General features: G+C 48.1%; 9 protein-coding genes across 9 annotated transcripts; 3 read left to right on the plus strand and 6 right to left on the minus strand.

Moving 5' to 3' along the window:
• Nucleotides 1-388: 388 nt before the first annotated feature.
• Nucleotides 389-978, minus strand: MAA_03647 (Acireductone dioxygenase ARD family; the record flags this gene model as incomplete). The annotated part of the gene is made up of 3 exons (XM_007821645.2): nt 389-463; nt 516-887; nt 949-978. The coding sequence occupies 3 exons, from the start codon at nt 976-978 to the stop codon at nt 389-391; spliced, it is 477 nt and encodes a 158-aa protein (XP_007819836.2).
• Nucleotides 979-1,727: 749 nt separating this feature from the next.
• MAA_03646 (ER membrane protein) lies at nt 1,728-2,618 on the minus strand (the record flags this gene model as incomplete). The annotated part of the gene is made up of 2 exons (XM_007821644.1): nt 1,728-2,219; nt 2,442-2,618. 2 exons carry the CDS (start codon nt 2,616-2,618, stop codon nt 1,728-1,730), a joined length of 669 nt encoding a protein of 222 aa, XP_007819835.1.
• Nucleotides 2,619-3,467: 849 nt separating this feature from the next.
• On the plus strand, nt 3,468-3,999 carry MAA_10969 (RNAse P Rpr2/Rpp21/SNM1 subunit domain-containing protein; the record flags this gene model as incomplete). Its single annotated transcript, XM_011412914.1, has 3 exons — nt 3,468-3,534; nt 3,603-3,727; nt 3,784-3,999. The coding sequence occupies 3 exons, from the start codon at nt 3,468-3,470 to the stop codon at nt 3,997-3,999; spliced, it is 408 nt and encodes a 135-aa protein (XP_011411216.1).
• A 1,200-nt stretch (nt 4,000-5,199) lies between these two features.
• On the minus strand, nt 5,200-7,285 carry MAA_03645 (X-Prolyl aminopeptidase; the record flags this gene model as incomplete). Its single annotated transcript, XM_007821643.1, has 4 exons — nt 5,200-5,628; nt 5,687-5,948; nt 6,046-7,141; nt 7,216-7,285. 4 exons carry the CDS (start codon nt 7,283-7,285, stop codon nt 5,200-5,202), a joined length of 1,857 nt encoding a protein of 618 aa, XP_007819834.1.
• Nucleotides 7,286-8,892: 1,607 nt separating this feature from the next.
• On the plus strand, nt 8,893-10,223 carry MAA_03644 (Tryptophanyl-tRNA synthetase; the record flags this gene model as incomplete). Its single annotated transcript, XM_007821642.2, has 6 exons — nt 8,893-9,186; nt 9,263-9,343; nt 9,414-9,531; nt 9,594-9,648; nt 9,695-9,710; nt 9,747-10,223. The coding sequence occupies 6 exons, from the start codon at nt 8,893-8,895 to the stop codon at nt 10,221-10,223; spliced, it is 1,041 nt and encodes a 346-aa protein (XP_007819833.2).
• A 496-nt stretch (nt 10,224-10,719) lies between these two features.
• Nucleotides 10,720-14,293, minus strand: MAA_03643 (Armadillo-type fold protein; the record flags this gene model as incomplete). Its single annotated transcript, XM_007821641.2, has 8 exons — nt 10,720-10,804; nt 10,869-11,149; nt 11,326-11,510; nt 11,588-13,358; nt 13,420-13,537; nt 13,588-13,929; nt 13,988-14,169; nt 14,249-14,293. The coding sequence occupies 8 exons, from the start codon at nt 14,291-14,293 to the stop codon at nt 10,720-10,722; spliced, it is 3,009 nt and encodes a 1,002-aa protein (XP_007819832.2).
• An 864-nt stretch (nt 14,294-15,157) lies between these two features.
• Nucleotides 15,158-15,966, minus strand: MAA_03642 (30S ribosomal protein S10; the record flags this gene model as incomplete). The annotated part of the gene is made up of 2 exons (XM_007821640.1): nt 15,158-15,815; nt 15,872-15,966. 2 exons carry the CDS (start codon nt 15,964-15,966, stop codon nt 15,158-15,160), a joined length of 753 nt encoding a protein of 250 aa, XP_007819831.1.
• Nucleotides 15,967-18,042: 2,076 nt separating this feature from the next.
• Nucleotides 18,043-19,127, plus strand: MAA_03641 (Histone-fold domain containing protein; the record flags this gene model as incomplete). The annotated part of the gene is made up of 5 exons (XM_007821639.2): nt 18,043-18,130; nt 18,187-18,200; nt 18,254-18,325; nt 18,371-19,036; nt 19,098-19,127. 5 exons carry the CDS (start codon nt 18,043-18,045, stop codon nt 19,125-19,127), a joined length of 870 nt encoding a protein of 289 aa, XP_007819830.2.
• A 241-nt stretch (nt 19,128-19,368) lies between these two features.
• Nucleotides 19,369-22,230, minus strand: MAA_03640 (Exocyst complex subunit Sec15-like protein; the record flags this gene model as incomplete). Its single annotated transcript, XM_007821638.2, has 10 exons — nt 19,369-19,447; nt 19,500-19,753; nt 19,821-19,977; nt 20,042-20,334; nt 20,398-20,533; nt 20,586-20,695; nt 20,755-20,856; nt 20,905-21,036; nt 21,097-22,107; nt 22,180-22,230. 10 exons carry the CDS (start codon nt 22,228-22,230, stop codon nt 19,369-19,371), a joined length of 2,325 nt encoding a protein of 774 aa, XP_007819829.2.
• Nucleotides 22,231-22,370: the final 140 nt, after the last annotated feature.

A 22,370-nucleotide genomic window follows, 5' to 3' on the forward strand; every position in this document is an offset into this window, starting at 1 on the left:
CTTTTAGCAATGTCATTATGTTATTGCACAAACTTACTCAAAGAAGACTGCTTGATGCGGCTATTGCCTGTTTTTTTTTTTTTTTGTCGTTTTACACAGTTTTCGCGATAATTGCTGCGTTGCCAGAGCGTTATATGTGAAAATAGCAGCTGATAGCAATAGCCGGGAACCCGTATCAATGCACTCTTTCCTACTAGTATATAAAATATATGACCGTATCCGGCATTGTGCTGTTACCATAGCTACGTTCTCTCGTAACTCCTACTATTGTCTGCCCAAAGACGGATGAATAATGACACCCCGTTCCTCCAGTCGCGCTGAAGTTTATTGGCTCAAGTATTGCCCAACATAGGCCTTACGGAACGAATTCTCCTTCAGCTCTGCGCTTCTATTCAATGGCGTCCATTTGGGCTCGTCCTTGAAGAGCCTCATGGCATGTACGTACTATTCGAGGAACGGGAACCTGGTCAATAGTCATGGAAATAAAGAGTAGGATCAACAAAAAGCACACGTACATTGGCTTCGTCTGTGGTAAAGCGATGATATATACCAGCAGGAAGAATGAGCAGGTCATCTTTCTCGAGTCGCACTCGAACCCAGTTATCATCTTTGCTCCGAACATCAAAGAAACCTTGACCGCCCTTAATATACCGAATCTCCTCGTCCTCGTGCAGGTGTTCATTGAAGAACATTTTGACTTTATCTTCGTACATGCCGCCCATTTTTTCAGGCGAGACTGTGATTTCATCCCGATTTTTGTATCCGCGATCAGCAGCCAGTCTGTCTACATCGGCAATATTGGCAAAGTGGAAGTATAGCACGCCTAGTTTCCCCAGTGCTTCGGTGCTGATGGCTCGGCCGGAATCGTGGGGTAAGCGCTGGTCCCCCTAGCCAGCGAAGTTGCATGAGCATTTTTGTGACATGAACCCAATGATCCTGGTTACTTACCGGTTGATTATCGTACATGTATGCTTTCATATTGTCTAGCAGGTGAAACGACGTCCGAGGAGAGAAGGGCCGCAGAAGTGGGAAAGAGACCACAAGGCGCCGACGTTGTGGTTGAAACAAATTGCCCTCTAACACAGTATCGGTATTGTACTCGCAGCTCTACAAGTGGCTAATCACGTCTCTAGTGCTGAGGCACGTGGGTAGAGAGCCATGCAAGGTGAGTTTGGACGGGCGCGCATTTTCTGTCCAAGTCGTCGTCCTCGTAGGCAGCTTGGTGGGGTTGGGACTGGCGGATGCACGAGGCGTGGAGATATTACTAATTCTGAAGCGCGCCTGTCAGAGGAAGCTTCAGGAATGGCGTCATTCCTCCGATTCAACAGCGTAACCACCGTTGTGCCGTCCGTCCTACGTCTTAGCACGCTCTTTCAGTTATTCAAGTCTAGGTCTTCATTTTCCCACGAACAGCCGCCTTCTACCAGCTAAAGTGCGTCTCGAGAAATACCCGAGAGGCCAACTTGTCTGTGGAAATTGATCACTCTGCTCGACCATGTATTTCCATAGGCAGCACTGTAATCCGGCTAAAACTATTTAATAGCTGATATAATGACCAAAGAAACCCGGTTCAACGCCTGTGCCCATGCCTAGATAAAAGTCAAAATATTTCCTCCTGTGATAGCAGTATGACATCGCCAAAATCATCCATCTACGTGCCGGAGTCAGTGGCAAACGCCCATGCAACACTATATTATAGATTGCCATTCTTAGAGCTCCAGAGGTTGCTACAAGACGTTTGCTGCTGCGGGCTCCCTGCCGCCAGGGCCAGCTGCAGCAATGAGATCGTTGTTTAGCCCATCCTGCGACTCTTCTGTTCCCCGGCCATCGAAAAGACGTCGCCACCATACAGGAGGATCCAATGGTCGAGATCCATTATGAAGGGGTGGGTAAACATCATTGAAAAAGTACCAAATATGGCCTATGACCACGCCCATGATTTCATCCCTGGGGATGGACCCATGCATGAAGAGGCTGAAAGCCATGAGAACCCATGGTAAATATGGCGCGGTAAATACCAAAAGCCCAAGAAAGCTGAGTCTGGTGTCGGGATTGCGCCGAGACCAGATGTATACCAGGGTCGAGGAGAGTGGCTGGCCAAGAAACGGCATAGAGACCAAAGGCGACAAAACGATGAGACTGGTCATGGCGTAAAAAAGAAGCCAGGAAAAATGGGCTGGTGATCGTCCTGATGACTCCTCAAGCAGTCGGGCGTACCTCTGTAGGAAATATATGTGAAACAGTAGATCGAGTGAGAAGGGTCCAAAATAAAGGAATGTAGTAAAGAGTCGCCAAAACTGAGGCCAGATATCAGCCACGGAACGAGAGACAGAAAAGTGCCAGAACAGAGAATTGATAAACGCTGAGCCGCAAAGAGGTATGCCGGGCCCTGCAGGCATTGGAGGGACAAAATAAAAGGAGAGAGGGCTGCGCTCACATACCTGTGATTTGGCAAACACGGCACGGAAGCTGTAGAAAAGTTGAAACGGAGTGACCATGTGGCACTGGACAAGGGCACTTGTCAAAATAGTTGCAGCCGTCCACCAACGGGTACAGACAGGCATTTCCCAGAACCATTCCTCCAGCGGCAAACGGCCGCCGTCCATGACTTGGTCCATGGTGAGTGGCCTAACAAAAAAAGAGAGTGAAATGATGTTGTTTGGTGTTTCCGAAACTCCGAGTGTCGCGTTGCTAGTGACAGGCAGACCCAGCTGAGGCGGGCAGAAAACGCGGACAAGTAAGAGAAATGAGCTTCAGGTGTAAAATATAAAATGCGACCTCATCTATGTCATTTATTTTGTATCAGACACAGACCCTTTGCTTATGGAGTAGGGGAAGCTTGGGAATCAAGCGGGTATGAAGAGGTGGCCTTTGTGATAGCAGTGTGCAGGGGAAAAGTGACAGCTAGGAGCCACCCACTAGTCAGCTTTAGTGGCCAGCCGTCCCTAAGAATTGGGCCAGGGCATCTTGAGCTCGGCCGACTTGACATTACATAACACAACCTAACAGATTGGGAGCACGCGAGTGTTGCCCGCACGGTGCTTATACTGTGCGTAAATTTTACACCTTGCGGCGACCCTGCAGCTACCTACCTAGTAGTATGCCTGGCAGGTTGCTGGTGGCTACTACATTCAATGTTTCTTTAACGCGTGAAGCCCATGATCCAATGTATCGGCCTGGTATAACCGGGTTTTCATTGATGTGCTTAACAGAATACCTGATTGAGCTGAGTCCCAATCTGCATCAACTTCCGCATCCCTCCAAGTGGGTTTTCTACCACCCATATACATCGGTGAGTAATTACCACCATCCAGGCACTTGTGTGTGTGTGTGTGTGTTTTCTCGCCATCAACCAAAGCCCCTAATGCTTTAGTTCACAGCGGACCTTCTAACTTTGCCCTCGCAGTATATCATCTTCCGAATTCTCGGTCACATGGGGAGCATCTGGCTCCTCTCCCCCTTGAGACATGGCTATGAAGGTGAGAAAAGCCAGGCCAACTCCAAAATGGAATCCTCGACCTGGGGATATTCAAGGTTTGTGGATGGCTTTCGCGATCCCACTCATGTGCATTAATTCTTGGGCCTTCTGACCATCTTGATAGCTGGTGACCCTGTTCCTATACGACAAAAAAGACGATATCGCCCAGGTACAACAGCTCTACGTGAGATCAGGCAATACCAGGGTACCACAAAGCTTCTGCTCTTAAAGCTGCCATTTATGCGCTTGGTGCGTTTGTAGGAGTTCCTATATGCATATTTATTTACTTACATGTCCTTATGCAGGTACAGGAAATCGGCATGAACTGTCGACCAAGAGGCAGAGAATTCCGTTGGCAGAGTCAGGCTATTCAAGCGCTACAAGAAGCTGCTGAAGCCTTCATGGTTCACTTATTCGAAGACGCCCAGCTATGTGCCATTCATGCGAAAAGGGTAACGATTATGCAAAAGGACATTCAACTTGCTAGACGAATTCGTGGTATATGGGCAGGTTTGGGCTAGGGAGAGACTTGATGTCAAAGTTAAAGAGATTAGAATTTCAGACAAATCCAGCTTCGAGTGTCTGGTTCTTTTAGTGTTGGTGTTCATCAACTTCAGGAAACGTGGTTTAGCGATTCACATATAGAGCTTTACTGACACCCGGTGCCCTGAACCAAGTGTCTTGCCTGTCATTCTTCATCTCCCATTGTCGAGGCCTCCAGCCATCTCACCCGCAAATAAACTGAAAATGGAATCTATATGTCGTATCCTGAGATTATGTGTGAATCTGAGATTGAACTGATCTAGTAGTCACCTAGGTACGTAGATGGATTGCCTCACAGGCACCAAGCTGAGGACCGAAACTCATGGCCACATATGCTGCTGTCTCTGGGGATGACGTAACCAAGCATCCCTGGTTCGTTTCCAGCAGGACCCCTCATGTTGTGTAGGAGGCACTGGCCACAACCCCTTACAACAAATAAAGTATTCAAGCAGTTTTACTATTCGCTTTACGATGAGCCGTATTTTCCCTTTTCGCAGCCTTTGGAGACCCGCACAACTCCTTGCTATTGGAGCTGGCACATGCATTTGCACCAGCTCAATCCTGGTAAACGGATCATACGTTCGGCTCGATGCCCGACCGGTACTCGATCCGTCCTCTACGCCATCACGGAATCGGCTTCGGCGCACTGGGATATCCCCCGAGATTGTTCGGCAAATCTCTAACGGTAGTCTTGCAGGTCAGTAACTTTTCTTTAGAACTTTTTTTGAAATAAGGCCCCAGACGTTGGCTTGTATCGGTCATTACTGATATGACTCCCCGACGGCAGGCCTCTTGGCTGGACTTCTAACGGCCTTGTTTTCTCGAACTCTTGTCTTCCTTGGTGGTGCTATCGCCCTATCCTTCCACGTGAGTAAATACCTGCTCTCCCTGGATGGATTGGCTAGCTGTCAGGCCTGTAAACCAATAAACAGGGCTTTGCTCGGATTGCGCACCTCATTTGTCTCGATACTGACGAAACAAGTTCGCTTCCAAATATGGATATGACCTGTCACGCCTGGCTGGGGTTGGTCAAGTTCCCGGAATATCTGCACTTTGCCAGGCTTGTACAAAAAAACCTTGGTTCACATCCTCATTTGCTATAACATATGTATTGGCTGCGTTTGTTCATCTTTAATGGATAGTGAATAGTGCGGGCTCTTTTAACGGTATAACTATATCTACTCAATTGGTCGTGTCTCCCGTGTAAGCCATGCCATTGTCAAGTCATCGCCTTGAAAAAAGCCCTTGGTGTTTTTCAGAACTTCGTCATTGTATGCATTCAGCCAAGCCTTTTCATCTGCAGTAAGCATATCTCTCTCAATCAAGCTTTGACAATAGGGAACCATGGTTACGTGTTCGAAACCCAAATACGACTTGTCTCCAAAGCAATGTTCCGTCTGAACCTCTCTAACCATCATGATATTCTCGATCCGGATACCAAAATTTCCGTCTTCATAGTAGCCCGGCTCGTTGGAGAGCACGTTTCCGGGAGCCAGTGGGACTTCGGTATACTGTACGCGGGTTCCAATACCAATTGGGCCTTCGTGGACGTTGAGATATGAACCCACGCCATGGCCCGTGCCATGTCGGTAGTCGAGCCCGTTTTTCTACATGCAGAGAGCGTCAGCGCATATTGTTGCCTGACTGTTGATCATCGATACTAACCCAAAGGTGCTGCCGAGCTAAACAGTCCAGGGCAAACCCTGTAGTGCCTTTCGGGAAGACTGCTGTATCAAGACCGATGAGGCCTTTAAGGACAAGCGTGTATGCTTTTTTCTCGGCATCACTGGGCTTCCCAAAGTGTAGCGTCCTCGTCGTGTCTGTAGTTCCATCACGATACTGCGCTCCGGAATCGCAGAGATACACTCTTCCCGGGTCGATTGTCGCGCAGCTACCTTTCTCGGGGCCATAGTGGATAATGGCTGCACTGTTGGAGTTGTACGTCAGCTAACGACTGCCATGGACGCAAGAGACACAAACCTGACTGGTCTGTCAAGTTATCATTAGTTGGGTCCAGCTCTTACTTTGCTCCGGTAGAAGATATGGTGGGAAACGACAAGCCAACAAAATGTTGATGTTTCGATCGCAATTCCTCTAGTTTGTCAGCTGCTTGCACTTCGTCAATCATGATCTTCTTGTCAGCGAGCTGGTCCTCTAACCAAGCAAAGAACTCGATTAGGGCAGCTCCGTCTCTGACATGACAGGCTCGCATGCCATTCATTTCGGTTTCATTTTTGACAGCCTTTGCATCACCAACTGGGCTCCTCATCTCTTCTACTGAGCCGTCACCTCCGAGCGCTCGGCTCATTGCCCATGAGGCCTTGTTCGATATCAGGAAGTTGCCTACCACAACACCATCTCCACCGGCCTGCCGCTTGGCCTTGACCTCGGTATGCAGTTGGCGGGCATCAGGGAAAAACGAGTCATAAGGTTTGACCTGGACATTATTCTCCCGTAAGTGTGCCCTACAGGATTCGTCCAACTTGGACTCGTCAACGTATAGGATTGCCGTCTCCGGCGTGATAGTGGCATATGAGAAGAACACCGGGTTGTAGGGTATGTCATTACCCCGTAGATTGAAGAGCCACGCAACTTCGTCCAGCATGGACACAAAGAAACCGGGGCAATTTTTTTTGGCTAATTCCTGGCGCAGTTCCTCGATTTTTGTTGTGACCGGCTTTCCGGCAAGCTCGTCGGGTAGGACGCTGACTGATTGACAAGGACGTTCGGGACGGCTATCGCCCCATGCTATATCTACAATATTCTCATCGAGGGGAACCAGATCAGCACCGCCCGCCTTGCGGACTTGGTCATTGAGTTTCTTGGCAGCCGACCCAGGGAGGAGTGATGGGTCGACGGCCACGGTTTTCCCTCCCGCAGACTGGCTGGCAGCCCATTCTTGCCAGGTAGGGACATCTTGCAGTCCTTGCTTGAGTAAGGTCCAGTTGCCGTCTAGCTGTTTGGCAGCTTGGTTGAAGTATCGACCATCTGTGGCAAGCGCGGCGGCCTCGAGTGTGACGATGGCACACCCTGCCGATCCTGTAAATCCACTCATGAACTCCCGGCGGGCATCGCAGGCGGCAATGTATTCTGAGCTGTGGCTATCTTCGGACGGGATAACTGTGTTGATGAGTTAGGGCAATACATGGCAACTGGATCGCCGGTCCACTTCAATCGGTCAGGCTATTACCTACCATAGACATGGACCTTCCTTTCCTTCATCAAGCTCCTCAGCTTTGCGAGCTGCGGGGAGGAATCCGCCATGGCTGTCGTAGTTACTGGGCGACGCTTTGTATGATTGTACAGAGTGTATGCTCGTAATGTGCGTGGTAACGCGGGGAGTGGTCTGCCGAGCATTGACCGACCCTATGGTTGCGCAATGGGGAAGGAGAGTGCCGGCTGATTGACGGGTGTTGTCGTCTTATCGCAAGCTGTGCGGTCGGGAACGATGTTGTTTTGCGGTTCTGGTCTGGGAGGGGTAGATACCTATTTACATCATACTTAAGTAAGTAGCGGGCGTAGTTTCGGCCCATCCTAGGGACCAGTGTTCGGCTTAATGCCGCGCGATTCTGACATGGAGCTACCAGACCTACGGAGTACTACCTACATACCTACCTACTAAGTACCTAGGTAGGTAGGTACCCAGGGTAGGTACTTGGGAGGGTACGGGTATAGACGGCTCTGGATAACCTATATGGCGGTTGGGTGCTGTCAAGGCAGAAGGGGTAGTGCTATTCCAGGAAGGCCGGGCAGAGGACTCACATCATGATCACGATGGCACAACACAATTACAATTACTCTACAGCAGACATCGCATATCATCACAAGGCCAATTACACTGTATGTTACGGCCATGTCGTGGTCCCGCAAATACCAATAAATAAGCATGCCGTGGAGATTCCCGGACACCGTTTTCGGTCTAGGGTGCCTGGCAAGAGATCTCAGTTCTCTCTGCCAGCGCCAGATCAAACATATTAGAATTACTCCGCAATGTCAGCCAGTTTTTATTGCCGTTGGTTATCTGCCGATAGAAGCCCCAGACCTCTTGTCACTGAATAGTACCATGCCACTCAGGGGAATAAAAAGTCCCTCGCCTAATTGTTCCGCCGGCGGGGAGCTTCCCTTTCTGTAAAGCTGTCCAAGCACCATATGCGGGATACGGACGGTATTAGCATTTTCAAACGGCAACGTACTTATTGCATATGGTATTGTCACCCACTGAACACCTGAAGGTGTAAATACTTAGGCACTGCCCGATGGCCGTTGGAACGTGCCTAGAGTCGACCCGTCCACACTCAAGTGCATTCACTACTTAAGTACTTACCTAGTACCTACTAAGCAAGTAAAGTACCTAGACTTAAAGGTAAGCACCTACCTACCTACCTAGGTACCTAGGTAGGTACCTAAAGCAGGTACTTACTTTAAGTACTTAAGTAGGGTAGTTAGTTACATGTAGTTATTTTTTGCCCTGGATGAATGACCAGGAGTACTCTGTACGCAGAAGCTCTTCACCATTCCGCAGTAACACACGTGGTTGGCCCTGACCCAAATAATAGCCCCACATAACACATTCGCTCCCTGCGCCTGCTTCTCGCAACCTGGCCAAGCTAAGTAGGTACCTAGCCATAAAGCGGCAGGCGATCAAACTAAGCCAGGGGCAAGCTCGGCTCCCGGTACATTTGCAAAAATCGAAAGATCTCAACCACATAGGACACCTAGACTTATCAATGACCGAAACGCGATACGAATAGCCAGATCACCACCAACATACTATCCCCTTACTTGTTGGATTGGTGAGGCACGTGCCTCTTGCATCATATACGGAACCTACCATCTCACACATCCAAGCGGCGTGCCTATAACGGAACTAGATGCAGCGCCTTATCAACAAATCTACAGCCATACGGCCCAGGGTTATATTCTCAGGGATCCAGCCTACTGGCATACCGCACCTGGGCAACTATGTCGGCGCCTTACGGCAATGGGTGCAGCTGCAACACCATGAGCACAAGGATACAAAGCTGATATATTCCATTGTCGACCTCCATGCTATTACCACGCCCCAATCGCCGGAAAAATTGAAGCGGTGGAAGAGAGAAAGCCTCGCCGCGCTTTTGGCAATAGGAATTGATCCAGAGCGGTCCATTCTCTTCTACCAGTCTTCCGTAAGTTCCAAAAGGACACCAACCCCAAGGCGTACGCACACAGACCAGAGCCAGAGAGCCTGACAAAATGATACAGGTACCTGCTCATTCAGAGCTCATGTGGATCCTAGCCTGTACAGCGTCTGTTGGATATCTCTCCCGGATGACGCAATGGAAGGTGCGAATACTGCCCGAGTTGACTGAGACAAAAGTCGGTTTCCTACTGCATGCGCTGACACCCATGGTAGCAAAAACTCAACCTTGCACCAAATTCACACATGGAAGACCGGCCGGCTGAAAGCCGATTGAAGCTTGGGCTTTTCTCCTATCCAGTCCTCCAAGCTGCTGATATACTCGTCCATAGGTGTGTGACTACACCCTGATCGTGGTGGGAGTCCATGTCGAATTGAACTCACTATTTTGTAGAGCCACCCATGTTCCCGTTGGACATGATCAGCAACAACACCTCGAATTCGCCCGGGAGTGTGTCACTAATTTTAACCACGCATATGGGGAATGTCTAATTCAGCCGAAAACTATTACTCGTATGTGTATTAGTCCCGACTGCTCCATCATCATAGGCTAATCACACAGCGTATCCAGCCCCGGTGCATCGAGTCATGTCCCTCTCAGACCCAACATCGAAGATGTCCAAGTCACACAAACTGGCTCGTTCACGAATTCTGATCACCGATACCCCTGATGAGATTAGACTCAAAATTTCCTCCGCCCTGACTGACTCCGTCCATGGAATATCCTATGACCACGCTCTAAGGCCGGGTATATCAAATCTCCTGAGCCTCTTCTCTATATTCGACGCGGAGAAACGAAGCCCTGAGCAGCTTGCACAGGCATACAGTGATACTCATCCTCGCTTGTTCAAGGATATGGTATCCGATGCGGTCATTCTTGGACTGCAGGGCATTAGGACTCGGTATATCAAGCTTATTGACAGCGATACCCATTATTTGGATCATGTGGCTGCTGACGGTGCGCGAAAAGCATTGCAAAGTGCGGAAGAAACAATGGGCATGGTGAGAACAGCTGTGGGACTGTGAGCACCGCTGAAACCTAGGGCTGTGTCTCATCACTCCTTGCTGTAAGCTTCGGACTTGAATAACAGTAGGACGTGTGCCCTCACCTCTGTAAACAACAGGAGTGCCCATAGTGGCGCTGCTGGCCCCATGAGAAGGGAAGCCGTCATACTTAGGCTCCGTAGCCACCGGTGGAGGAGCGCGCTACCGCCTGGTCGAGGCGTTTTGTATAAAAAAATGTCACCTTGTAATATATTACGGTGGCGAAAGTAAGCCACTCAATTCCTCACACAGAACAAGCATAGATATGACGGTCGTGGATGCCAATCGGGTCCATTCGATATTGTCAATTTATGGCAATGCATGGAATGACCAGGAAAACCACATGCCTTTCTTGGCTGTTGCTCCTCTCGATAACCAGGAAGATAAACATTTTATTTTTCATTTAGAGGTTGAATGGACATCCTTCATCTCCAGAATGAAAAGCCACCCATGTGTTCATATATACGACTCCAAATGGTTAAGAAGCGTATGCGAAGCTACTACCTCGAGCGGACAACCAAAAATCACGCACAACTTGGTTCGTAGCTCGAGAGCCCCTGAGACTATATTTTCAACAACGGGTTAGCACACTAACGGATTGCCGAATGTGAAAGGACGCAAACGTACCTTACTACCTTCTTGACGAATAATGCCTTCTGTTCCTCTGTCACCTTGGAACTTGGAAATGACGTGTGACCGAGCCCACTCTGTAGCCACTCTTTTGCCAAAGGGTAACAATTGACTAGTTTCTTTATGGGTTCGCTAAGTCTATCCAGCTCGCTTCTTGAGGCTCGGCCTCCGATATTTCTAGCCAGGCTTCGAGCAAGGAGAGGACCTAGAGTCCCCATCGCTTGCTCTGCAGCATCCGATGCTTCTGAATGACCACCTTTGAGTGTTATAAACGTTGCCTAACAATGATGAATCATTAGCCGCTGACTTCTCTCTAGCAGCTGGCAAGGTGAAAGAAAGTCTTCAGTACGGAGAAAGGGAAGGGGGAAAAAAGGAAGTGACGGGCTTGCCAGAATAGTAGATTAAACAAAAGCAACCAGGCCATCTGTCTGGGCTAGGTAATCAGGATACATACCCAGAACTCTGCTGCTGCCGCCTTTGGTAGGGGTTCACTACCATCCAAAACCTGTATGGTGAAGAGAAAAAAATATTCAGCGGCAGTTGTTGGTTGCAGTGTGAGCAGGCTTGTTGGGCTTTTGCTCAGCAGCCGGCAAGCAAAATCGATGCTATTTTGAGATAATTCTGGATCATGCTCTGGGTCTACCACACCCAAGACAGATGCACGGACATATTAGTGGCTTTCTCAGCGACGAGTCAATGAGCCAATATTTGCTTACCAGACGATTGTTGAAGCAACCGTATTACCCACAGTAGTAATGTTGTATATACCGTCCCTTTATTGGGATTTCCCTGTGCATAGAGAGAGCTGACAAACGAGCAAGCAGTGGAAACAAATATCCCTGGCCTGGGAATATTTCCGACATGACGGGTCAAGTAGCTGGTGACATCTTGAAACCCAAGCACGAACGGTCCTGGTTCGCTTTCTGAGAAGCCACAACGGAGGACGGCACAAACGAGCTCGTTGACCTCACTATTTCTACCAAAAGTATCTTCAATGTCCATGATGATTCGGACAACCTGTCTGTGAAGCCTTTCCAACTGGTCATCATACTCAGCTTCCGACGGGTTGCTTGCGTCAAGGTCAATGGTTGACTCTACGGGAGTTTGGAGACCTCTCCCGATACCAACTAAACAACGCAGAGTCTTTAACGCGATATGTAGTCCGGGCGAGTCGTCGGCGGAATTTTCTATGCATCGCTGACCAAAACAGGGCAGCTTGGTACCTAAAGGAAGCTGAGCTAGCTCCCTTGCGCGAGCACTATCGTTTTGAATAAATTCTATTAGCCTTGTGCATGCGTTGTATCTCCGAGGAGCGTCGGGAATGGCTTGTGCAATTGATGCAATGGCGGCGAGGACTCTTTCAGAGGATATGCAATCGAGTCTCTGTTGCTCAGCTAAGGTCTGATATTCATCGAGGAACCCGTTTGTCTCTGCGTGAAGGTGATGCCGACAAGAGGAGCATAGTCGAAGAATTGATCTCGATGCCGGTGCCGCCATAGACGGATTTCCCAACAGACTGAATAAGAGCCTTAATGCGGGAGCAAGGGAAGAAACATTTCGTTCGAAGTATTCCGTATATTGTTCTATGAGGTAGAGGCACGTCTGCCGCGTCCGTAAGGTGATATCGGTGTTCGGGGATGAGAGATGTGAGAACAAAGAAGATTCGAAGACTGATCCAAGTGCCTCGTCTAGGCGAACATCGTCTTTGCTACAATCCGCAAGACCAGCAAGACAGAAAGCAGCTGTCTCTAGCTGTAACCACGCACAGTCGTTTAATGCAGTGAGTACAAGATTGGAAAAAGTGGCTACCAGCTGAAAGCCTGATAGACTATATGCTGATTGTAACAGGTCAATAACGTCCTTTCGAGCGTCTGAGAAACCTACTCGATCGGAAGAGTCCCACTGGCTGAATTCTTCTGCCGGGGGGTAGGTGATTTTACGGCATGCGACTGAAACCACTTCCAGAACCTGCAATAACGCCGACTCCGCCCAGGGAGTAGTAGAGATATCATCCAAAGTGACAAGATCTGACATAACTTCAGTGAAGGTGGACCAAAATTCGATAGCTGGCACGAAGACTCTGTTCTCAGCTACTGGATAGCCATCGGATCCCAGTAAGCCACATAGCATGGAAAGCAAGACCTTGCTCCGGGGGTCTTCAGACTGCATTAACCATTGGCACTTTTCCTCGCCAAATGCCAAGAGCAACTGCCCAAATTGGGCTGATTCGAATTCTATGTCGCCTTCGAGGAGCCTGCTGTAACGTTCATCCGCCCAAGAACTAACAAAGAGGTTCACCAAAAGGTTAAAATGGTGCTCTGATAGAAGAGAAGGATAATTAGACAAAGTATCTATGAGTAGCTCAGCCGAAGCACCGAAGCGGCTTTCAGAAATAAGAGACTCTATGACACTAGGCATCAGGTTTCTCAACAAGGCCAGAACGTGACTGTCGCGAGAGGATGCTTTCTGAGCAAAGGATATCCACGACTAGTTGTGGAGCTGTTAGCTCATGGATGATAGTTGTATATGAGATAGTGGACTGAAATACCTGGAGACACTTGATACTGTCGTTACTGACAGCGGCCATCTGGGTCTCGGCCAAGCCTTTGAATAACAGAGTTGCTGCATCCGTGGCTTCTCGAACAACGGAGTTGTAAAGATGGACCCTCCAATACATAAGCATTTAATTGCTATGCACACGGTTGAACTAACTCACCCATTTGCTGTGTTCCAGTCAATTCTGATGACATCCTCCACGATACTAGTGACGACCCATAAGACGGCTTTTAGTTTGTTCAAATCTAGCGTATCCAAGACACGACCTACATCGAAGGAAGATTGTAGAGAAAGAGGGTCAAAGTACTGCCATGAGGCCAGGCATATGCTAAGGTGGCGAACAAAACTCGGCCACAGTTGATGGAAGTGGAGGAAGAAAGTTGCGAGGGCTGATGATAGTTTGCGTGGCACCAAGGGACCAGTGTAATTCTCAAAAGAATCTCGATACCATCCAATGAGGTGCTCTAATAGTTCTTGTGCATTTTCCTCACTGAGCGACGAGCTGCGATGATCGTTAGCTTTATCTTGCTGACATCTGCAGGGAACTTGGCATCGCCAACCTTTCCCTGTTAAGTTTTACAATAATGGTGAGGGCTCCAAAGAATTTTCCCTTTTCATCCGGTCGCCTTAGAAGCTCATGGGCCAAGATCCAGGCCTGAGGAGAGGATTGGAAATTGGCTAGCAGGGCCTGCGCCTCGGTGATGGCATTGGGCTGACCAGGTTCGTAGAGTGAGGAGATCAACTGTTGTAGGCTATCTCAGCAATGACTAGACGCATGCAAACACCGTGTAAAAAAAGATGAGAAGTAGCAACACACTTACAGATTCAACTTTATCAAGGCTCCAGGGAAGGGTGTTGTCTTCCATTGCTTCCATTCCTTATTTACAGGTCAGTCTGGCATGCACTTGTGCAGGTGGATGCATCGTGAGAATATTGCTGGAAGTGGGGTGTGCAAGTAGGTTGAGCAGGACCCCGCGCTGATCCTCCACCAAGATCAAATTTGTAGTTTGCTATCAGTTGCGTTAGAACTGAGTAACGAGGTCAAACGGCTAGCAAGTCTTTCAGACACGATTTTCTTTTCTTTTCTTTTCTTTTTGGGCCGGAGGGCAAGTGTGGTTGGGTATTTCCGACCCCGATAAAGACAAATGAAAGAAACGGTTGGGTTCCCGCAACTTCCGGGGTTGGTCCGTGATATTCAAATACAGCTGAATAAGAATTTTATGTGACAGGCTTAATATATTGGATTTATATTGATTGAATGCTTCCGCAACCCTCGTCGAACTAGTACGAGCTTGATAGTGATTAAAAGAAATGATACGATTGGTGCTTCTCAGAACGTCAAGGTACCTAGGTAGGTAGTACATCGTCGTGAACCCGATTTTTGAAGAAGGGAATGCCGTTCATATACCAATAACAGTCGAATTGATCAAATTAACGCGAAGGCCATTCAACATTACATCTGCATAATTGAGAAATTGCCACCTCAGTTTAGTACTTTCGCCTTATTTTGGGAGTCGGGTTTGTTGTTGGGGCGATATATCGGTAAGCATCATTGCTGTCGGCGTCTGTCAATCCTAGATGTGGGGTGTACTGCTACCTGGATTATGTGGTAGAGGCGGACTTTGCAGATTATGATGGTCTCATGATATTATGCGATGGTCACTAGAATTACAACACGAGTAGCTCGTACATATAATACATGGAGCACGCTAAAAATACATCAACATGGCTTATTTATTTGTAGCCAGTGGTTGCCTTAACCCAGCCGCATCCTTGAAGCGACGACTATTCAGTAGATCTTCCACCTTTTCCGGACTGCCCAAGTCACCTATTTGACCCAATTGTGACCAGACGTCGCCAAGCTGATCCAGTTGCTCATCTCGCATGTTTTGAGATGGGTCGAGACCTGGCTGACTGAACTCCCATACATTAGCCTTCATTCCCACGCCATAAAACTGATGCCTCCTTAGGTATGCTAGCCAAAGCTGCACTGTTTCCGGGTTTCCATCCCTGATTTGGATCATACGACGTAGAGTAACCCGTTCAAAATTTTCTTGTGCCTTTTTGAAAATAAAATGACTTTTGGGCACGGTCCATCGTTCCGTAATCCTTGGCAGCGGAATGGGCCCGTAGGCTGGTAATCCAAGATAGTAGGCCGCTCGCAACGCAAAGTCGGAGAAAAACTCGAGTGGCTGGACGCTGAATGAGCGCAACTGTAGGTCGCATGATGGTATTCCAAATTCAGCCTCCCGCTTCAAAGGTTTGAGATGGAGAGCCTGGAGCGACCTGGGCTGGCGTACTTGGTCTATCTGAATCGGTTTGGCCAACGACGACGTCGATGTTGAAGAACGCGATTGGGAATTATATTTTAGGTCATGATCCAAAGTGCTACGAAGTGTTAGTCTGAGCATAGCTTCATGAAGTGGCAGCGATGCTTGACAAACATAGATGCAAAAGTTCTTCTTGACGTCCTGGCCAGGGTAAGAGGTAGGCTGGCCGGTATTGCACTGGCTTTGGACCTCGAGAGTGAGCCAGGCATGTCGAGGGGCTGAGATCAATTCAAGATGTGGTCGAAGGTTATTGCTTCGGAATGTTTATGTCGCCAGAAGTGAAAGGTATTGAGCAGAAAATGCATTTCATCGCGCACGGACCAAGATGTGGTTTGGTTCTTCGCTCCAAATTACCCAACACCAGACCCCACCACTACCCTTGACTAAGCATCATCCTTCCGGCTCATGGTCGGCACGCGTCCAACCAAGGCATGTAACGCCATAAGGACTGAAATTCCATTATTCACATTCACCTAAGTACTACCCGTTTGTGCATTTATAAGTTTTGCTTGTTAATATTATTATCGTAATGATCATGTATTTCTGTCTGACTTATCATTATGCCTACCCCCCTAACTATGGCAACCCTCTGAAAGCGAACGCCCAAACAGTCCAGCTGAATCTGACGGGGGTTCTGCAATAGTATTAGCCAAGCTAGGAATTCGCTCCTCCTCGCAGGTCCGACACTCCGTGACCAATTGATGTCAACTGTCACAATTCCGCACGTGCGATGGGCTTCTTGCAAACCAAGCTCTTCCTGCTTAACTTGAAATTCGCGACCCTCGCTTTATCAGTGCAACATAGACAATACCGACCTGACTCGATTGGTCGCCCTGTGGAAAGCTGCCTGGTGGAATATATGCCACGGGAAGCTGGTTCTTTCGATGGAATCAATAGATCCCCTGTATTTCTTCATATTTACTTCCTCCTTCGCTTTGATACAAGTCTTTGATAGAACGCTTTTTTCCCAGAAGCTTTTATGCGCTGTATCCCTGCGTATTTTGTCCGCAACTTCTGTCCGTCTATGGCTCCTATCATCTCTCCTGATAGGGTAGCTTTTCGATCTCGTTTCGTAAGCCTAGCGCTGAAGAAGTCCGTTGGACCAGCAATCACTTCTCCGACTTGGGAATATTCCGGCGCAGCTGCCCTGAGAGCCTTTTTTTGATGTTTTGGATCTAGTAAACCGCGCATTCTCAATAGCTGCCATTCGCGTTTGAATTCCGGAGTCAGGGCCGTTTTTGGTAGATCAAACCACTCAGACCCAGCAGTATTCTGTGAATTGGTTGGCACAGGTCAGTGCTTGCAAATAGAAAATGAACGATGCTGAGCAATGCAATAAAGGCAACACAGAAAGACATGGTGAAGGATTCAGAGTAACTATGATATAATAAAAATCATGAAGCCATGGGATTGTGACCCAAAACGGATACTAGTCCCAAGTCAAGGTACCGAAAACGGTTATTTCTCATCACTATCCTTCGTTGTAAAGGGATGCCAAATTACCAAGACCACAAGGGATAAAAACGAGGCAGGAGGGTAGAGTTGACACGATGTATCCGTACCTTATTCCTTTTCGCTGTGTCTGACTGTGTTTGAGGCTGGCGGACAGAAATATTTGCTTCTTTGGATCTAGCAGCGCGTACACTGCGCAGGGTTTTGACCGCAGATGATGGTTGGGCGTGACTTGATGATGCTGAGAACGGTGATTCGAGTCGTTCTTCGGCCTGACGAAGCAGGTTGTTCATCTTACCATCCACAATATTAGGCATTGCGCTTAATAATATACGCCCTACCGCCTGCGGTACGACAACTTGTGAATTGGTTTAATCTTTGAGTACGGAAGCTGACTCCGGACCAAATGATCTCTAGGGAGGGAAAAAAATTAACGGAGGCGCGAAAGTGCGAATATTATATAATACGCTCTGTCCAATCAGAGATCAGGTAGCTTGGCCCCGCTACAAGCTCCAGCTGGTGGTTGGGACGCGGCTTGTTTAGTGAACCTTGCCTAATAAGCGGCCTTGGGCGTCTGTGCCCACTCTACACCTACATCGTCTCAATCGGCGCATCTCGACTTGGTCCCTCGACGACGAACACAATTGACGGCCTTTTATTGTCAGTTTCATTATCATCCGAATCTCGGCTCCCGAAGATTATCGACACGGGACATTCAGAGAGCGAAGGCTATCTCACTACTTTCTCCGTGGACGAATTCGAAATTCGACGCCGATACGGCAGCCGGACGTTTCATCTTATTTCTGTTGACGGCAACATCATCAACGCTTGGAATGGATACGCAGGCCCAGTCGCAGCAGTCCCATGCACAGCCGAACCGTTCGGCTCCAGCTTATGACCCTAGCCATGGTGGTCACTATGGTAGGAGCTCCTACATTCGCTAGGTTTCGCGGACCTTGCTAACTATTCCGTCATAGGCGCATGCGCAGCAGTTCGTCCAAGTCTATTTAACTTCTTTTAGACTACTCTAACTCTTCTATTCAGCTTGCATCTCAGGGTTTTGCACCGGCTGAGCTGTACACTGGTCCCTGGGCAAATGTTGGTACCGTTCTCCTGGTGTGTCAACACGCTGACTTTCTAACTCGATCGACTGCTTAATAGGTCCATCAAGGGTTGACCGGCCAATACAAGGATATCTTGACTACTTACTGGCAGCAAACCATATCCCACTTGGAGAGCGATACACATGACTACAAGATTCACCAATTGCCACTTGCTCGTATTAAGAAGGTAATGAAGGCTGATCCGGAAGTAAAGATGATTTCAGCCGAAGCGCCAATTCTTTTTGCAAAAGGATGCGATATTTTTATCACTGAGCTTACTATGCGTGCCTGGATTCATGCTGAGGAGAACAAACGTCGGACCCTCCAGCGCTCGGACATTGCGTCGGCATTGGCTAAATCAGACATGTTCGATTTTCTAATTGACATTGTCCCAAGAGAGGAAGCCTCATCCCATGCGAAAAGAACTGCTGCACAGTCTGCCGGCGGCCCACAGGCTGTGCCTGCACCTCCGGGGCAAGCTCAGATGGCTGGTCAGCATGCTAATATGGCTCAGTCTAACCATGCCTCACATCCCATGGCCACGGCGGAATATATGGCAGGCCACCATCTTCCTACTGATCAAGACTATCGACAAAATCCAAATATGTACGCTGGCCAGGTGCCTCCCGCCCCGTCAGCGCCCTACGGTCAAGCCCAGGCGCCAGCATCGATGTATGGAGAAATGGAAGGCATGTACCCATACTCTGCCATGCAAGCGCAACAGGTAAGAAAATGCATTTTCCAGCCACTTGACGAGCCCTAAACTGACCTGTGATGTAATAAAGGCGCCAATGTCGTCCGAAGAATTTGAATAGCTGAAGTGTGCAATTGACCATTTCGCCGCTTCGCTGAAGTTTGACCCGTGGAGAAAACTGCATCGCTTTTGTATATATGGTGTAACAGCAGGTGTAGCTTGGGTAGGCGCATGGGTTGTCTGGTTTGGTTTGCAAATTCAACGTATTTTGCTGTTAAAGCTTATCGTGGACAAGCACGTTTACTTGTCTCTCTTGTAAGGTAGTGTTTGAAGGTTAAGTTTAGTCTCTGTCCACAACTGGCTCATTTCATCATGCCAAACCGTGATGATAAATTCGACAGGGGTGCCGCTCTGCCAGCAACTTGCGATACGGGAGTAAGCCTGATGAAGTTATTAGTAAGTACACATTCTGTGAAGGTGCTAGACGACGCACTTTTCCAAGAGTACCGGACCATTCAGGGCATCTACACGGCCGTATTTCTTGTTTCGAATGGAGATGTCGAAAAATTCGTCATGGTTATCTGATTCCATCAGGTTCACGGTCTGTTGGAGCTCATCCAGATTTTCGCGCAACATCTGCCCGTTTTCTAGGCTACTGACGAACTCAGTCAGGTACTGAACATCAAGTGCCAATGCAGCAACCCCATTGCTATTGATATTTTGGACTTCAGGAGACAGGGGCAGGGCCTATATATATAAATTAGCGCCAAAAATTGGTTTATATTACAGTACGGCGAGGAATGAAGGTGCCAACCAGAATTTTGTTAGCAGCGTGAGATAGGGCATCAAAATAAATCAGCTCCTTAATTTCTCGCGGTAGCCCCAGCAATGTCGAGTTCATGATATTGGATAGGTAACGAGTCAATGTTTGCATATAGTTACTCGGCTCTGGTGCCACAGCCGCCGCTAACCTAAAGAATGGAGGAAGGGTCAGTTATGTCTCAGTAAGGAGGCGACAAATTGCACCATACTCACCAATCATATTCCGCCGTGTCAACTAGGTCGTCAATTTTGCTATTAACGAGCTCGAAAATTCTTTTCTCAGCAGTTTTCTTGTTATTGCGAAACTCTTCGGTTGCGTTCAGTTTCAAAGGCCCGCCAGCCGAGCTTGACGATCTGGCACGGATAAGAAGCTGTTCAAGTTCTTGACATGCAATTTCGAAGTGCTCGAGATTAATAAGAATCTGAACAATTTGTCCCAAATATTGGGAAGAGAGTCTCTCAACCAATAATCGGCAAACCTTTTCGGTGAGAAGCTCGTCCAGTGACTGTCTAATGCTATTAGCTAAGTGTCACGTTGAATCCCTGCGCGATGAGTAGTATTTATGCACCTTTCGTAAAGTCTCATCAATGACTTCCGCGTGCTGGAAATGATCATCGGAAAAGAAATAAAACTGGTTGAGAAAGTTCCGAACGTCTATGCAACACAAAGGGTACATCTGCGAGAAGGGTAGCACACAGGGGAACCTAATGCCATCAGTAAACAAGCAACGACGATATAATTTACCCCTTAACATACGTCACATCATCGATAGCTTGGCTTTGCATGAACCAGCTAACGTTAATGACTTTTTCATATTCCTCACGAGAATTAATGGCCATTGGCATGTAGTCATCTGTAGAGACAATCTATAGACAGATGCGATCATTAGAGGCATATCAAATAAATCTGGACACATTATACTGACCTCCTGGAAATCTTCACTAAATCGATGCTTGAGAAGCTCGGCATATTTGTCAAATAGCGTAAGCAAAAACGTGTCGAGAGTGGAGATTGAGTAACCCCAGCCCTGTATGAGGTTAGGAAAAAGCAACCAGCAGCTTGGGAAGGCACATACCTCCATGGTTTGAACAAACAGGGCGATGAACCCTTTTATTTTGAGAAGAACTTCGGCATTACCTACGTCGTTCAGCGCTCGAGATGTTAGGCTTATAGCAGCACCGCACATTGACTCCCAAAGCTCTTCGACCTGTGAAACGCAGGTGTTCATGTTAGAAATTGCTCCAATAGCAAGGGACTGCGGACTTACCTCAGCTGCGGAGCGTAATTGTGGCACACGACGCATGGTTTCCTTTTCAATGATTGAGAATCCCGCAATGCCCTCTAAGAGGCTGCTTAGCGAAGACTCGTCATCAGTGAGTAATTCAATCGTGCTGGGTAGAAGTAGGTCTTTCTGCTGTCTTCTAGTAGCGGCATATTCTGCACGAAATCGATCGCTTTGGCCAAGTGCATCGTGAATGTGCAGTGCCTCGAAGAGTGGTGTGAAATTGACTTGCAGTTCTTCGTTATCTAGTACGTCGAATTCCTCGCTTTCATCGCATACAAGTTCAATGGACGAATTGAGCTTAAAGTTGGCTAGGAATTGGTCGTCCTCAACCCGCTTTCTCTGCCGGGACCGTCTCATTTCAGTGTGATAAAACGCCACTTCGCCAAGGAATTGAGACGTCTCTCGAACTCTAAACAGCCATGTGTTGAGGTCGGTCATGACAGCTTCCGAAATACCTTTTCGAGAGCCAGGTATGGATTTTTGAATGACATCAGCCAAGCGATGTTGCGTAGCATATCGATTTTGTAATATAGGAACCAAATACTCGTTTTGAAGATCCTCAAGAGATTTGAGAGCAGAATAGTAATTTTTCTGGCGAATGAGGTCATGGGCGTGATTGACAGCATGGAGTACCTTCAAGGAGTCTCTCAGGGCCTCGGTTGCATCGGCGATGTTCTGTCGAATAGCTTTTGTATTGACCAGGGCACCCTTCTGCTCAGCTAGTTTCTCTGTGCTAGCCTGGATGGATTGGTTGAGTTTCAAAATCTCCGTCGTGAGGCTGACAGTGTCTTCTCGAACATGTTGTAGTCTCGAAACCGAATCGAGGAATTCTTCGTGTTTGGTCAAGCCAATACGTTCGATATCAGCTTCGCGGTCCTCGGAGTATCGCGTGAGGCATTGTATTAGAGCCGGTATCCGTCTGGAGTGTGCTGCGTCTTTTAACACCGGTATCAGATGATCGAGAAAATCAGAATCGGTAGACGCGATGATGATCTAGTTAAGGTTAATGATGGGATGTCAATGAGGTATCGACTTCCAGGAATAACAATGCACGAGGTTTCGTACCTGCGGAACGGCAGAGGTATAGTCGTCAAAGGCAGCTTGGCGCCGTGGCATTGTGATGCATGAATAAATGTTAGTCTCCAAGCGTACTCTGCGGTATTCATCACATAAAGGGATGGTGAACTGCTGTAATAACGGGCTTGTGGGAGAATGGGCAACTGGTCGCTGTGAAAGGGTACGCAACCGATGGACCT

This window comes from Metarhizium robertsii, assembly GCF_000187425.2.
Source record: "Metarhizium robertsii ARSEF 23 chromosome Unknown MAA_Scf_3, whole genome shotgun sequence".
Taxonomy (NCBI): domain Eukaryota; kingdom Fungi; phylum Ascomycota; class Sordariomycetes; order Hypocreales; family Clavicipitaceae; genus Metarhizium; species Metarhizium robertsii.